General features: G+C 43.7%; 1 protein-coding gene across 2 annotated transcripts in view; it reads left to right on the top strand.

Annotated features, from left to right (window-relative positions):
* Window positions 1–17,100, top strand: part of ITGB5 (integrin subunit beta 5) — a 626,222-nt gene that overhangs the window by 409,591 nt on the left and 199,531 nt on the right. For both annotated transcript variants that reach the window (XM_069224638.1, XM_069224637.1), the window contains exon 9: window positions 5,483–5,617. In XM_069224638.1, the coding sequence (XP_069080739.1) occupies window positions 5,483–5,617 (135 nt within the window). The remainder of the gene's footprint in view (window positions 1–5,482; window positions 5,618–17,100) is intronic.

Genomic DNA, 17,100 nt, shown 5'->3' with positions numbered 1-17,100 from the left:
CCAATGTGGTTGTGTTTTGTAAAGGTGTGTGTATTTTGACCGCGGCGGTGTGTACCGCCAATGGAATACCGCGGTTGAAAGACCGCCGCGTGGATTCGTGGGTCGGAATGGCATGGGCGTGTTTGTGTTGGCGTGACGGTGGAGGTTTGGTCATCTCCAGTTTATCGCTGACGTCTGATGTGGCGGACTTCAGTGGAGGTCGGGTTTTTGGCGGTTTGGCAATTGTGGGTCAGAATGACCGTGGCGGTTTACCGCGGCCGCGGCAGTGTAATGGCGGTCTTATGACCGGCGGTAAGCGCCTTTTACCGCCGAGGTCAGAATGACCCCCTTAGTGTTTACCACTTGGCAAAAGTCGAGCAACAAATTTGATTTTTTTGGCTCATGGGCACCTGTGCATGGTTTACTTTATCAGAAGAGTTGAAGGAGACTCCTACTAACCCATGCATGCCATTTGGCACACGGTGTGTGAAAATACACTTTTTCTAGACTAGAGAATAAACCGCAAATCAGAACTGATAAAATTGCGCCTAGGTAGGTAGCAAATTATGTAGATAAATAAACCCAAACAAAAAGATCCTCCACTCTGCACATTGTTTTGCCAGGACCTAGCAGTGCACAATCGCTCACTTCATGTTATTGAACAAAGCTAGTGAAGAGAATATGTTTCAGTGTTAAAGTGGAATGGCAAAAATTACTATGTCAATAAACGTGGGACTAGGAAGGCTAAACTTATGTTTTACTTACACAAGATCTTTAATGTTCCTAATCTGACAGCAGCAGTCTTTTCAGTTACCAACTGAGGGATCCATCTATGGGAGGTGGGCGTTGACAGTTCAATAGATGAGTGTAACCTTAATCTAGCTTTATAATAAATAACATCTCTTCTATGCATGACTCTACAGAATCAACTTTTTCAGCCCCCTGCTTCTATTGTTATTCTATCAGTCCAAACAGATTCTCTATCCCACATTCAAAAGATGAGTTCAGACAATTTTGCTCCTCCTTGATCTTACTAGACCTTTTGTGGGTATGTGATTTTGTGATCCTTAAAATTCTTCTGACCAGGGCCTCTGACGCAGGAATAAAAGATCTAGCTTTCTCATGATTTTCAGATCTCTTGTTAACATGATATTTTCAGATTTCACTTCCCCTGTTGGATTTGTCAGTCAAACCGCGTTCATGTTGAGTTCAAGTATGTTCTATTTTCTCACCATTGTTGTTCAGTGCATACGGGATCCTGTTAGCACACCTAATTCAATTTCTATGGGTTTAGACGTTTCCTCTACATAGATGCCACCCAAATTATTTTAAAGTTAACATGGCATGCTTGCTTCTTTGCTGACCAACTCTTTGAGTGGCTTTCTGTGGTCCAACAATAGACAAGCTTCAATCATTTAAAGTTCAGTGATTACAAGACAGAAATTCTCCGGCCACTTAAGCTGCCACCACATTGGGGCTCCCTTTGCCCTTTTCACTGGGTCCTATGCCTACTTCTGTGCTGAGTAAAACAAAATGTGGGCATAAAAATCAGCTCTTCACTGACTGTGACCGATCAGATTAGCACAGTTAAATCCTGTATTTTTCAACTGCACTTTCTAAAGCGCGTTCTTTGGCTTTTTTCCTTCTCCCACACAGTTCATTTCATGAACACATTTCTTTCAGCTCAACTGGATTACTGCAACTCTATTTACCTTGACCTTCCATCATATCAGGTCCATAAATTGCAGTTAGTCCAGAACTCTGCTGCAAGACTGGATTTAGAGCTTAGCACTAGACATTATGGGGGTTATTCTAACTTTGGAGGAGGTGTTAATCCGTCCCAAAAGTGACGGTAAAGTGACGGATTTACCACGAGCCGTATTACGAGTCCATTATATCCTATGGAACTCGTAATACGGCTGGTGGTATATCCGTCACTTTACCGTCACTTTTGGGACGGATTAACACTCCTCCAAAGTTAGAATAACCCCCTATATCTTGCTGGCCTTGGCTTGCTTGCATGGTGTTTTGTGCACAAAGCTATCGTTACTTCCAGCCAGTCTCCATTAAACCATCGCATTTGATGATTTCTCAGGTCTTTGTAGAAGCCCAAAAATAAATTTCTTTTGTCATTCCCAAGTTTCATTGAAAGACGGTGGGTGGTAGCGGATTCTTCATGGTATTCACCAATAATGGAAATTACCTCCCGCTGCATCTTAATCAATAGTTCAATCTACATAAAATGTGAAAATTGCTGAAGACCTGGGTGCTACCATCACCTTAATAAGATTGGGTGGCCTTCCTCATTATATCATAACTCTTTTTAACATGCCCTGACAGGATATTGTAGGCACGTGGGTTTATCAGTTCCAAGGTACCCTGTGTATAGTGTACTGTGGGCACGCATGGCACTAGAAAATCTGCATGTTCGTGGCACGTCCAAACAATGGGTGGTTCAAGGACAGTGCTGTTCTCAAAGTCTATGAGGCAATGTGTCTTGCATTTACTTCATAACCTCTCTTCTGTCAAATATTTATCACATATTTCTAATATATCATATTCCAATTTAATACATAGGCCAAATTAACCGAAACTACTTCAATAAAAAATACACTATTAAATATTCTTCTTTGTGAGTGTTACAAGAAATGTGAGATCTCTGTGCTCCACATTCACATAAAAAATTGCAGAATGGTACAGCCAATGGTGGCATGAGGCAATTAGTAAATGAAATAAAGTAATGATCTCTTTGAAGCATTTGTTATCATTAATTTAGAAATTCCAGACAACTTATGAAAAAAGTATGAAGAAAATCCAGTGTAGGAAAGTGCCCTTTTATGTATGGTCACCCCCCATTTTTAACCCCTTTGCTGATGTATATGACTCTGTTAGTGCAGTAGAAGCATGATAACCAGGCCCCAGTGCCTGTACTCTCTCCCTAAATTGTTATGTCGACTTGATAATTATCTACTTGGCAAGACTTTACCTCTTATAAGGTCCAAGTAGAGGATATCCAGGGTACCCAGGGCAGCATAGGTGACAAAGGGGTCTCCAGGATTGCAGCATGAGCTTGTGCCACCCCCAAAGTACTGGTGGCAGATCTGCCATTGCAGACTGCCAGAGCAGTGCAAACTGCTTAAGTTCGACTATGCCCTCACCATTTGTGGCCAGGCCCATGCACTGCCTTACATATATGTCAGACACCCGTAAGGTAGACCTCTGCAACCCAGGAGTCCGGGTGCATTATATTTAAGTTGCAGACCTATAAACATGAACGTTTGCATCTCTATAGCATCCTTTCCATTAAGGTACTATAAGTGTAGGCTGGTACATATGATAACCTGGGACTTATGCCCAGGTTGACCAGGGCTGCTAGCTACATTATGGAACCTAGATATGTCAAGTTTGGTGTCAAAGAACTTGCCTTCTCTCCCCCAACACAATCTCATGTTGAGAAACAGCTAGTATACACCCAGGTGGCACACTAGAAATTACCCACCTGTTTGCCACCCTTCTATGTGCTCTGGACGAGCGGACCACACTTGCTGCTGCCAAGACAGGTTTCTGACCTCCTGCCAGGTATCCTGGGCATTCCCAGAAGTCAGAAACAAAAGGCAGAGGCACGAAGGAGGTCACACCTCCCGCTCCCTAACCGGGCTAATGAATATAGAGCCAGCAGCGCTGTGAACTTCAAAGTCTCCACTGCCCCTGGTAACCATCAGTGCTGTCCTCTAGCCCTTCCTCTGCCCCAGCATATTTGCTTATGGAAGGTGGTAAACTGGGTATGCAGGAATGTGCATTCCCTCTGACCACAGCTTTAGGGTGAGCAGCCCAGTTTACGCACTAAATTTTGATTTCTGCCATCTTAGGAGTGGCAGAATAGAGGGTTCTGGATAGCTAAAGTGACCTAGTGACCTGTTCCACTGGTTGTGGTCACCTTAGAGGCGGATTAGCTGTAGGAACTAGCTGCCTATTGACCACTAGTCTCCACACCTCTAACTCACCTAAATCCAAGATTTAAGGGGCACCCCGACACCAGAACTTCAGATCTGACCGACCAACTTCAAAGAAGGACCAAGAGAAGCTCTGCATCACTGACAACCTGACTCTACTCCGTGCTCCACAGCAAAAGAGGGAAATGCTGTCCCTAAGGCAACAGACTGGGAACTGTGTGATCAACTTTCATCCTTAGCTGAAACTCATCACTCCCAACCAGAGGGACACCTGTGGAAGCCAGAAGCACCTTCATTCTTCCTTGGACTAGTAGCACTAGTCCCCTGCAAACTGCAGGTAAAAACAACTGCAGATTACGAATCTTCACCAGCCGTCAGGCCTGCTTTGGGATGTCAGTGTCTTCTGAGAGTCGTAGTCCAGCCTGCCTCAAAGTTTCAGGCCATTGCACTGCTCCCTTGGTCCCTGGGAAGTTCTCCAAGGAATCCTGCACCCTTACCGGTGACAGGGCTTGTTAGGTTTCCAGTCCGGTAACCGACCTCCACACTTGATGCCTGAGGTAAAGGGCGCAGCGTGCAGCCTGCAGCTGACAACTGTAACCCAGCCCCAGCTGACATTTAGCATCTTTGTCAGCGACATCGTGCAAGCAGTAAAGTCAGCACTAGCGTGATTCCCGTTCAGCACCATGGAAAGCCAGGAGAGCTCTGCACCTGGACCCCACGGACCAGGGTGAAGTGACCTGACTGCTTTGGCCTAGTCCTGGGACCTGCACAATCTTAATCCTGCAAGGGTTCCCTGCAGCACGATCCCCAAGTGGTTGAATTTCACCAGTGGCTCCCTGCTATTGACTTTAACGCAAGTCGTGTTCAGCACCATGGACAGCCATGACAACTCTGCACCCAGAGGCCACAGGCCAGGTAAAACTTCACTGACTGTTATGATCTGGTCTTAGGGTCTCTGCAAACTTAACCCCGAAAGGGTTTCAGGCGACTCACTTTCTAAGTGTGTTTTGCAGCTAGTAGCATTTCTCCCATAGGCTTTAATGTGTAAATGCTAGTTATGTTGTGATTTAATATTGCTTCTTAAATCCATAACTCTGGTTATACTTATCTAATTCTATTCATTTTGGTGATAAGGCTTATATAAAAATAAGCTATATTTGTTTAAATTGGTGTTGGATTTCTTTCTAGTCATGTCAATTACTTATCGTCCATGTTGGTGCTCTGAAATGCTTAACACATTACTCTAAGTAAAGACTGACTGCTCTTTGCCACACTACCAGGATTGAGCTAAGGATTTACTAGTGTGAATCCAAGGACCATTTTAGGAGTATTGTGATAGTATTACACAATGAGGACTAACCCCCCACACCATATAATACTTCACTTTCCTACATCTAGTAAAAGTAAAATCTTTAATTAAGAAAGGTAGGTGAATTGCTCAGATAAATTAAACAAGCACTGATCTTCTCAGATGTTGAACTGTGGAATATGAATACTCTTGAAGTTCCTTCTTTTCTTCATATTTCGTTCTCTCTTCTGATGTTTTATAGAATATTCGGTCTAAGGTGGAACTAACCGTAGGAGACAGCCCGGATGATATCAGCTTGGGATTCACAGCCACGTGTCAAGATGGACTCTCACATCCTGGGCTCAGAAAATGTGGGGATCTCAAAATTGGAGACACTGTGAGTTTGATCATGGAGCTCTATATGAGGGATTATTGAAATAAATGTTTGTAAAATACATAAAATGATTAATTCAGCCAGTATGTTTGGCACCATTCATAGCCGAATGCCACTATATTTTTTGCAGGGTGGAAAAACTTTTGACCTGTTTGTCGCTGGCTCAAATTTAATATATGCTCAATGTGACTTAGGTTATTCTGATAGTTTATGCCAGTGGTTCCCAAACTTTACACTTCTGTGGACCCCCCACTTTATAATTACTGGAAACTAGGTAACCCCACTGAATCATTATTGGAATCTTGGGACCCCCCCTCTGAGTCACTACTTGGAACTGGGGACCCAGGCCTAAACATTGTGGATAATTTGAATTGCAAAACAGTATGCAAACAAAATACAGAAACAAGCATTCCATCAAACACATATACAAATGACAAAACATTAACTTAATTTGCAAATAAAATAAAAAAATACTAATTTTGATTTCAGTACAAAGGTTGGAGCTTTTCTAAGTTCATTTGCGGCCACACATTGTCAATACTATATTCTGTTTCATGCACCTGCACTGACTGCTCCCACAAATCAATCTGAGGATACTAATTTAATTGTTAGCCTTCATTTTCAAATTCCTTGACATTTATAGTACGTTTTAAAATGTTCAACTGTAAATTTAGGCACGTTATTTATGTACTAATTAAGAATCTGTTATTATTAGTTAATTTTCTAAGCAGTAACTGACTCCCTTGGTGACTTATGTGAAATGATTCTATGATCCAAAACGAGGGACAGATGCCCTGTCTGACCAACGTAACAGTATTTATCATTGGGTGGAGGACTGGCTGGCAGTTTCAAAAGCCTGGGCAAATAGTGAATGAGCATTAACATGCTGCATCTTCACCATGCTGGTAGCATGTAAGAACATTGACTGAAAAAACAAAGACTGCCAAAGGATCTGTTGAAAAAAAACAGCTGCCATAAGCTCGACCTAACATAAATATTTTTCTAAATATCTGTCTAAAAACGTCAACATGCACATAAACCTGCTTTCAAACAGTTGCACCCAAATGTTTTCATACAGAAGGTAAAATACTGAATCAAGTAGATGAATCTACAAATCTCCTGAGCAAGATCTGATAATGCATTTGAAATGCATTGAGGGAACAATTATCTTTATGCCCAAGCTGAAGGCAAAAATGGAAGAAAGGTATTTGATACAAAATGAATTGCCAGAGCCAATAGATCTCGTCTGAGAGAACTATTGGCTTTGGCAATAATTTGATCCTTACTGTACAGCAGTGTGGCTTTTGTGCAGTATGGCTAAAAATATATATTTTTAAAAAGCAGTATGACTTGACCAGATCATGCACTTTTAAACAATCAAACTCAGGAGTGGTTTGAGGGGGCACCTCAGCACTGAGAGGGCTGGGGAAACAAGCTGACTATAGAGGGTGGGTGAGAGAGGTTTTGGAAGCAAGCTGAAAATGGAGGGCAGGCGGGAGGGGATCAGACAGAAAGTTGACCGCAGGGGGTGAGCGAGAGACATTGGGGGAGCAAACCGACAATGGAAAGTGAGTGGGCAGGGGTGGGTAGCACACTCATATTGGAGGGTGGATGGCAGCACCTGGGGTGCCACACAGGCAAAGGGTGGGGGGTGGTGAGGAAGCAAGAATGGCAACTCAGCGAGAGAGAGAGAGAAGAAAATGGAGTGGTGAGAAATCCACTAAGGGTACAACTGGAAAACACACACGCTCTCAAATAGAAATAAAAAAAGTAGCACCCGGAAAAATGAGCAGTGGAAGGGCATAACTAATGCATCCATGCTCCAGGGTGGGGAAACACAAGAAGAGGAAGTAAAGCCTACAGAATGTGATGAATAATAAGCAAACAAATGAGTAGCAATAACGCCAACCAATGGCAAGGAGCTGGCCATCTCTATCCCCACTGTCAGATATCAGTATATCTTGCAACAGGCAGTGCATGTGCTATCTTAGGCGAGACCTAAAAGGCAAAGAATATGAAAGTGGAAACGAAAACATGAGAATTTTGAATGCAGAGATAATCAATATGTGGAGGTGTTTTTAAATGTGCATTTTTGCTATGCTTGATGGCAATTAAGCAGTTTACTATATTGGGAGTAGTCACCACAACCAGAGTGGTATAGATGTGTTTTTAGAAAAAACGTGTGCATTTAATTCAAGCAGCTTTGTAGTGCTGAAGATATTTATCTATGATCAACCTATCAATAGCCTTTATTTTTTAATAGATTGTTTGAAATTTGTTTTTTCCGCACCAACTATCATGCCATAGTTTGCCGACGAGTGCAGCTTTGAGACTCACAGTAGATCAGATACAGAAACTACTGCTGCACAACCAACCTGGTCAACATTTGCAAACACAGTTTATTTTTATTTGATTCTCACAAACCAGAACATTGCAGTAAGCTCTAACTTCTCAAAAACAAATTCCCAATTTTGCTGCTTGATAACCAGACTGGTGTGCTTCTCAGTGTTTACCATTGACAAGGTCAGCAGTAAACAGTAAAATTGCACCAAAAAGGTTGAAATGTTTTTAAGGGTTAATTGATTGGAGGAAGCGTTAAATGAACCCCATAACTTGGGCTACCGTAAAACTCAATGGCCCTGGAAAAGTCAAAAGTCATGGCAAAATGTCAGTGAGTTGAGAGTCATTAATTTCTTCCATAGCATATCTTTTGATGCTCCATTTGTTTCCGACCCTCAGTGGGTAGTCTAGCACTGTGTGTAATTGATCATGTTGACCATTGTTTCCCTCATTTTATTATATGGCAGATAAATTAGCTTAAGGCAACGTCTAGTGTCCACGACTGTAAGAAGTAAATGTTACAAATGAACGAACAGAGAGTTCCTTGCCCACTCAAAGAGCAAACTATAGCCTAATTGTGCATACTTTCACAAATGTTCCACTTTCTTAAAGCTTTATTAGATCAAGGTTTTGCAAGCAGTCAATGCCCTGGTCTTCGACGTTGCACTGGAGAGCATGGACATTAAGCTGTGGAGTGATCAACCAATACCTTGAGCTGAGTGATCCTGTTGCCTTTATATATTGAAGTGGAATATTGTTAGTGATGTTATAGTGCGTTGTTGTTATTCATAGGGCTTGATTTATATCCAAGTAATCTGCCACATTGTTCAAGATTACTTTTTCTTCCTTCACTTCTTGTCAATCAGTTGATCAATCAGTTATTTGTATAGTGCAACTTCTCACCCGTGGGGTCTCAAGGCACTGGTGAGGGTGCCCTAATCAGTCAAAGAGCCAGGTCTTGAGGTCCTTCTTGAACTGATTCAGGGCGGGGGACTGCCTGAGGTGGAGTGGCAGGTCTGCGTGGCGAGGTAGAAGAAGGATCCACCTCCTGCTGTGTGCTTCCTGATTCTAGATGTGGTGGCGAGGGCCAGTTTAGCAGAGCGGAGTTGTCTGGAGGGAACGTAGAAGGATAGGTGGTGGTTAAGGTAGGCTGGTCCGATGTTGTGCAGGGCCTTATAAGCATGTGTCCGGAGTTTGAAGGTGATGCGTTTGTTGATGGGGAGCCAGTGCAGGTTTCTCAGGTGGGTGGAAATGTGACTGTTGTGGAGGAAGTCCACAATGAGTCTGGCCGCTGCGTTATGTATTCTCTGGAGTCTTGTTTGAAGTTTCTTTGTGGTGCTGGCATAGAGTGTGTTGCCATAGTCTAGTTTGCTGCTGACGAGTGTGTGGGTGACTGTCCTTCTTGTTTTGATGGGGGATCCACTTGAAGATCTTCCGGAGCAGGCCAAGTGTGTGGAAGCACAACAATGAGACGGTATTGATTTGGTGGTCCAAGGACAGCGAGGAGTCAAGAATGATGTTACGTGCGTGGTCGTGGGAGCAGGGTTGGTTCCAAGGGCAGTTGGCCACCAGGAGTCATCTCAGATGATCGTTGTGGGGCCCAGGATGAGGATCTCTGTATTGTCTGAGTTGAGCTTGAGGCAGCTGTCTTTCATCCACTTGGCGACTGCAGTCATTCTGTTGCGGAAGTTGCTCTTGGCTGTTGATGGTTCGCCAGTAAGGGATAGAATTAGCTGTGTCTTGTCTGGGTAGGAGACGATGTTGAGGCCGTGGTGTCTGACAATCTTGGTCAGCGTGGCTTTGTAAATATTAAAGAGGGTGAAAATCAGGGAGGAGCCCCGGGGGACTCCACAACTGGTTTGTGTTGGTTCTGAGGTGAATGGTGGGAGTCTGACTCTCTGGGTTCTACCAGTGAGGAAGGAGCAGATCTACCCCATTGCCTTGCCACAGATGCCTGCGTCTCTGTAGTCTGGTGCGTAAGGTTGTGTGGGAGGCGGTTTCGAAAGCGGCAGAGAGGTCGAGGAGGATGAGGGCAGCTGTTTCTCCGTGGTTCAGTATGGTGCAGATGTCATCCATTGCTGCAAGGAGAGCATTTTCAGTGCTATGGTTGCTCCTGAATCCAGATTGAGAGGGGTCTGGGATGGGGTTTGTCTCGAGGAACTCCATGAGCTGCGTGTTGATAGCTTTTTTGATTACCTTGGCTGGGAAGGTTAGCAATAAGATTGGCCTGTAGTTTTTCATATCTCTTGGGTCAGCTGAGGGTTTCTTCAGTAGAGGGTTGATATCCGCATGTTTTCACTTGTCCGGGTAGGTTCCAGTCTCAATGGAGACGTTGATTGTCTGGCACAGTTCGGGAACAATGGTGGCCCTGGCTCAGTTAGAGATGTAGTGTGTGCATGGGTCTGAGGGTGCCTCTGAGTGGATAGAGCTCATGAGTCTTTGGGTGTCTTCCATGGTAATGAGGGTCCAGTGGCTCAGGGTCGGCTGAAGATTGGGGTTCGTGGAGGTGCTGGGAGGTCTTGGCTCTCGAATCCTTCAAAGATGTCCTGGATTCTTCCGTGAAAAAAGGTGGCAAGGTTGTTGCAGAGGTCCCGAGGGGTGGATGTCTGTGGTGTCCATGCCTGGATTCATGAATTCCTTAACTATGGTGAAGAGCTCCTTGCTGTTGTGTGCATTACGGTTGATGCTCTCCTGAATGGCTGACTTTCTGGAAGATCTAATGCGCTGGTGGTGTGAGGTGACTTCATCTTTGTAGGCTTTGCGGTCTGTCGTGCTCTTTCTGTTTCTACACTTTCATTCTACTCGTCATGCAGGTGCGCTTTTATTCTTGGAGATCGGACAAGAACCAACTGGGTTTCCTGTGGTGCTGATTGCTGTCAGTTTTCTTTAAGGCGATATGGTGCTGGTGCAGTCGGTGATCCAGTGGTGAAGGTTGTGGGCCGAGGCGTTAGCGTCCGTGGTGTCCATTGGTGGGAAACGGCTGAGTGCATCAGTGAGCTGGGCTTCGGTAACCTTTCTTCAGTTTCTTTGGGGGTGAGGGGCGGAGGGCGTGGTGGCATACAGTGGTCTTGGTGAATGAGAAGTGGACGCAGTGTTGGTCCGTCCAATGGTGTTCCGAAGTGTGTGAGGGAGATATTGTTTCCTGCTGAGAAGACTGATCAGCGTGTCTCCTGCTGAGTGTGTGTGGATGTTGACCATTTGTTTGAGTCCAAGGTTGGTGAGGGTCTCCAAGAGGGATGAGGTGTTAGGGTCGTTGTGGTTGCCGAGATGAAAGTTAAGGTAAGCGGGAGGATGTTATTTGTTGAGATGAGGGTGTGGGGAACTATGAGGTTGGGAAGGACTTCGCTGAACAGGGGGGTGGTGTCTGGGGGGGTCTGTAGATGAGGGTGCCACAGAGGGTGGTTGTCGGGTCGGTCTGGATTTGGAAGTGTAGTTATCTGGCGGTTTTCGGGTCGGTCTGGATTTGGAAGTGTAAGTGTCTGGCGGTGGGGGCCTAGGCATCAATGTCAAGAGTATAGTTCCTGTAATCCTGTGGGTCAAATTGCAGAAAGTGTTCTGACTATTGAAAAACACAAGTGAGATGTCATCTATGTCTTTAGAGAGGTCTTCCACAGAGGCAGAAGTTTCCTTGTCTGTCTTCCTGCAGCTACCTGCTGGAAAATGGTGAGTGAGAAGTAATGGTGTATCTTATTCAGCACCGTATCCTGCTAGTCCTTGTTTGATTAGATCCTGTACTAAGAAGCAGTTTGTTTCCTGTCTGTCTGTGGAAGCTCATAGGTCATCCTCTTATGTAATCTCCTCAGTGCTCTGAACTTAGCCATCTTACTTATTTTTTCCTTATGATTGCTGGTTCCTCGGAGATGACTCTGGGCCTTATTCAGTTCTTCCTGTCTTGAATAAGAAACCATTTTCCTCTCTTTAAGATCCACTCTGCCTTGGAGACGAGTGACCTCACTATACGAAGAATTCAAGACATGGCTGTTTGATGGTTCCCTTAGGTGGTGTCTGCCCCACAGTTGGGTGTGGTGGCTTACTACTCAATTGGTAGTAAAATAGGATTAATCGCTGCAGTAAAACAGTGCTCAGCATATGATTTAATTCATTATTATATTATTTATGTATGGATTGAACAGCCGCCGTATCTCACTCTGGCCAAAGAGCTTTCTCAAGGCATTTAATAGCCTTCATATTCAAAAGGAATTAACATGCTCCATCCATAGCGTTTGTCATACACTATGTGCTTCACTAGTGGTCCATATTTCGGTTTCAGTCACTGGTCAGGTGTGGCCTCTGACCAAAATTAGTATATTTCTAAATTACTGGAGGCAAAGTAATTCCTAGTTGAGAATTAGAAGCACGTACTCCCATATTATTGATACATCAAAGTAAAGTTTCTTGAGATTTTCTAGACCAGGGGTTGCCCATAGACCTCCATCTTGCCCTGCAGTTTTCTGTGCAGGACTGACACCTGTTATTCCTTTCTTTTTTCCCTCTCCAGGTTCACTCTCTTTGACAGCTGTTTATTGTGGTAATTCCTCCTAGCATTCATCTAGACATGTTCCTACAGTTTATGCACTGTTTGATTCTAACTCATTGCTCCTTCTCCTTCATTTCCTATATATGTCTATCATCACATACATTGCACCAGTGTAACCATTAAATAACCTGAAACGTGTTGTGATGGAATGTTCCTCTGCATTCTGACAACCATGTGTCTTACTCCTGATGGTCTGTGACCTTCACAATCTTGGAAGTCCATGTAGGGTTCCATTTTTAACTGCAAAAAAGACCCCAGAGCTAAACTGTAAAGTTGACAGGGCAAACAAATCACACCCATCATTTATGAATGGCTAGTCGCTTTCTGCCCAGGCTATGCAAGACTGATGGTGATGACAGGAATATTGTAGTGAAGGGGCAAATCGTTTCTTTGTACCTTAACCATTCACAGGAGATACTGACTGACATCTCATATAAATATCCCACCAATCCCCACTGACAAATTGCCTCCATCATGTCAACCATATGTGTGCATGGTATACATACATATCTGTGTATGTTTTCTGCAGAGTGGAAGATCGGTTTACCAGTTGCGGCTCACAGAGCGTGGAAGAGGTGGAGGAATAAACATTATATATTTTTTTTTAACTACTTACCTGAACACTGCCACGTCTCTCCTCTCCTCTGCTTCGTCACTGTAGGCACATGCTCCCAGCCTGCCCTGCGGCCATTCCTGATGCTGCTCATCATGCTGAGCCAGAAACTTTGGATGTATGCACATCTGCAGTGGTGTATAGCACTTAGAATTATAGATGACTTACAGTGAAATATGGGGATGTTTTCACCAAGGAGTTCTGAGTGACATCTAATAGACAATGAGAGCGAAGTTTGAGTTGTCTATGATGCCATTCAGGACCTTGAGGTAAAAAACATCTGTGTAATTAACTTTTTACTTATCTCTAATTTTATGTTTATGTTATGTATGGCCCCAAAATCACCCATCCTTGCCTTCATCTATTGCGGAGGGGCAGACGATAATGAGAGGGCTGTACATAACATGCCCTCTCCTCCCGTATACAATTGTGAAAAATGAATATCTTACCTTCTTTCCTTAACCAAAACCCACTACCTTCCCAGCTTTACTTCCCCTTCCTGCAGCTATGCTTTCTGCTTTCAGTCAAAACAGACAAGCAGAGCTCTCTTCTGACAGGCTGTCCTAAAGCCCTGTCACCTGGCCTAGAAGACCTTTATGACATCACAACAGTTGACAACCAGTTTTGTTATAAACTGTTATGATGTCATAGCTAGGAGTTATGACTTTCAGAATCTGAAATGAAGGGTAGAGACTCTGTATGAGAGCCATATATAACAACATAACAAATACAAAAGCATAGATGTTCTTTAACTGTAAATGCACATTTTAACTGTGCTATTACGTCTGCAATGTTTTTGCATGCCAAGATGGTTGCTATGCATTGTATCCGTTGGTGGCCATTTTGAACTAAGGGATGACTAATGCCAAGTCATTTACTGTTTTCTCAAAATTAACCTGGCTGGGCCCAGCAGGCTGCTGCAGTTTCGATGCTTGACGTTTGGTGGCATGCCACTCAGCATTTCTCGAGCTGCTGCTCTTGGTCAAGTCTGTTGCTGTTCATTGTTTCCTGTGGGTGACTCCTTTGCCCACCAGCACCCACCCCTTCCTCATGCAATCTTCAATAGTAAACAAGCAAAATGCAGTCCTTCAGGTTCAGTGGCACCACAAACACTGAATGAGTTTTCTGTGGTCTGGTCCATAATGTGAATGCACGTATTTAATAAGTGGTGGTTTAAAGGAACTGACTCAGTGCCCCAATGTGTGTATGCTGTCCGGGAGGCTGATCCACAATGTGAATGACACTTCCAGTATGCAATGGCTGACAGGGACTGAATTAGAGCTCCTCTCTTTTTATCTTCATTACATGTGCTGTTGCAGGCCTCTGTGCCAGACCTAAAAGGAGGATCATGGGCAGGCCTCATTTGTTAAAGAAAGTGTTTTAGAAGCTCTCTGCCAGCACTGGTGAATACCACGGGTGGTTAATACGAAGGCTGCTTAGTCTTTATTCAACCCACTTCCACCACTCTACATATCCTGACCCTTTAGGTCACTTTTTTATGTTCTTTTTCGTCCCTTTCTCCTTTTTCACCGTTTTCCTGTATTTCTTTTTCTCCTGTTTTGCCCCTTTCTGATTTACCCTCTAACTTTGGGTCAAAGTCTAAAATGAAAAATGAGTCCCGGTTCCCAAGAATGAGTACTCTGGTGCGCCCCCTGCAGCCAGTGGTACAAATAACGCTCAGGGCAATTGTTTCAAAACCTGCTAGGGTAATTAGGGGTACAGCTGGGACAATAGTTAGGGCTAGTTTTGATAATGAGTGGGAAAAAAGCGTTTTCCCATGATGGAGCTCATTATAACTGGTTCTTGATGCAGTCTTTAGAAAAATGGCTGGTACTCATGCTTCTTTATAGAGGGTTCTCCGGAAAGTGTATTTCTTCACTACAAAAGTCATTGTGAAGACATACAGTTAAACAAACTTTCCTCTTGTGTTTAGCAGATATCGTGTTGCTGTCTGTTGTGACGTCATCTCCTCAAGTTCTCTGTCTCAGAATACAAGACACAGCATTCTTGTGACCTGTGTTCATCTTGAAAAGGCACATATGAAATGCTTTTTTTTTTTTTACTGTTCTTCTAACACGGGCTCTCTGCTGTGTTTTTCTCTTACTCTTTTCCATCTGAGGGTAGATCTAGATTTTGCTATCAAGCGGTGCCAGTGTGTCATATTGTGGGTTTGATCATGCATGACTCGCCCTGGAAAGCCACAAAACCGAGCAGCCAAAGCATGACCATCACTAAAATACTGCAGGGTGGGTCTGCCCTCTCCATATTAAAAACTTCTAAGCAAACACCCTGAAAGAGTATTCCTGCTAACTGAAGGTCGTGATGTTTATTTTCCTGGCTGAAAAGCTGAAGCCAGTCCATGGACGTTTTCTTTTTCTAACTCAAGTACCTATCAGTATTTTTTACCTTTAATTTCCCAAACACCAACTTAGAAATTCCAAATGCTATGGGGGGAGGGGGAGGGGGGCTGGCTATGGTTAAAAAATTCCAGACTCGGAAACTTCTTTAAATTATCTGTGTGAAGAATTTGTGGGCATGTTCAAATCACTGAGCCTGGAGTAACTGAAAGGAAGCTGCATTTCCTGCAGATATATCAACAATGCTGAACAAGCAGACGAGGACCCTGATGAGTAATTGCTTCCACATTTGTCTTTAAATCCTAGGAGCGTCTCCACGTGATGCTTACTTTTGCAGTTTTCACGTTGCTTAATTTTAATATTTTAATTCGCAACGAGACTTGAAGTCAGTTCTGTCACTAATTGTACCACTTGCAAAAAGAGCAGTTTCTCAGCAGTGCCTGATGCTATGGGTGTTTCATGGTGCAAAAGCTTCCATCTGCTCTAGAAACACATTTTAATAGTTAATAACTCATTACCAATTGGAATTTTCTTTAATTGTCATGGATTTAGTGGAGACAAACACCAGGCCCTATGTATAGATTAACTCCTAGGTCTCCCTGTATTGCTCTTTTAGACATCCTACCTTTTATTTTTTATATTATGGTATTCCATAAAGTACCACTGATCACCCAGGAGGTGTTCATGTTCCTCCCAACTGAACGATCTAGCCTAAGGGTGGGGAGATTTAGGGTATATTTAGAGGGTTAGATGGATTGAAGGCACACAAGAGGATTTTAGGGAATTGGAGATGTGCTGGTAACTTCTAGAAGGAACGGGGTGAGTGATAATGTAATATGGCTAGCTATAATTTGGGAACATGTTTTGTAGCATCCTGAACACGAGAAGGTTGATTGTGCTAATGAGTTTGCCTTCCACAATGATTCCAATATAGATCAGGGTCCAATTAGTTCAGACTTTAACCTACCACAACCAAACTGACCCAGTACAACCTTTCCAGAGCCAGAAGCCTATAGGCTAAAGGCCACCCAGTCCTAATTATCCCTTCAGTTGCCTTACCCACACACAGCTGTCACAAAATGACTTCTCTGCTAGACATTTGTGCTGTTGGAACAGCTAATAGCCAATAACACCTTGCTTTTGAGAAATTTCTCCCACCCCTAGAGAAGAACCAGGCTTGACTGGCTAGCCCTAGGGCATTGGCGGTGTGTGCCCTAGGTGTCATTGGCCCAGCACTTCCACCTGAGACTTATAGGTGGCGTGCTAATACAAGGGTCAGTTCTAAGGTAATGCAGTTCTATACAGGTGCCCAGTTCATTGCCAACAGGTCGCACTCATCTTCTGTTCCCGAACACGCACAAAGTAAATATGACCCCACTGCCAAGGGAGGAGTGGACAGTCTGTCACTAAGCATCTGTGTGGCAAGATCCTTATCCGGTGTAGGGTCCAAAATAGCTTAATCTGGCTAACTAAATCAACTTCCCATAGAGGCACAACATTGTCCCTTAAGTAGGAACCAACTTGGTTTACCCGAGGGCTTTGTTTTTTATATGGATGAGCGAAGTGGAGTAGGATTCTTGGAACATGTTTTTAAAGGAAGAATTTATCTACAAAGGCTTTCTGCTTAAAACCTTTTCCC

The sequence above is a fragment of the Pleurodeles waltl genome, chromosome 3_1, assembly GCF_031143425.1.
Source record: "Pleurodeles waltl isolate 20211129_DDA chromosome 3_1, aPleWal1.hap1.20221129, whole genome shotgun sequence".
NCBI classification, from domain to species: Eukaryota; Metazoa; Chordata; class Amphibia; order Caudata; family Salamandridae; genus Pleurodeles; species Pleurodeles waltl.
Note: the sequence above shows the minus strand (reverse complement) of the source record. Positions and strands in the feature narration are given on the sequence as shown.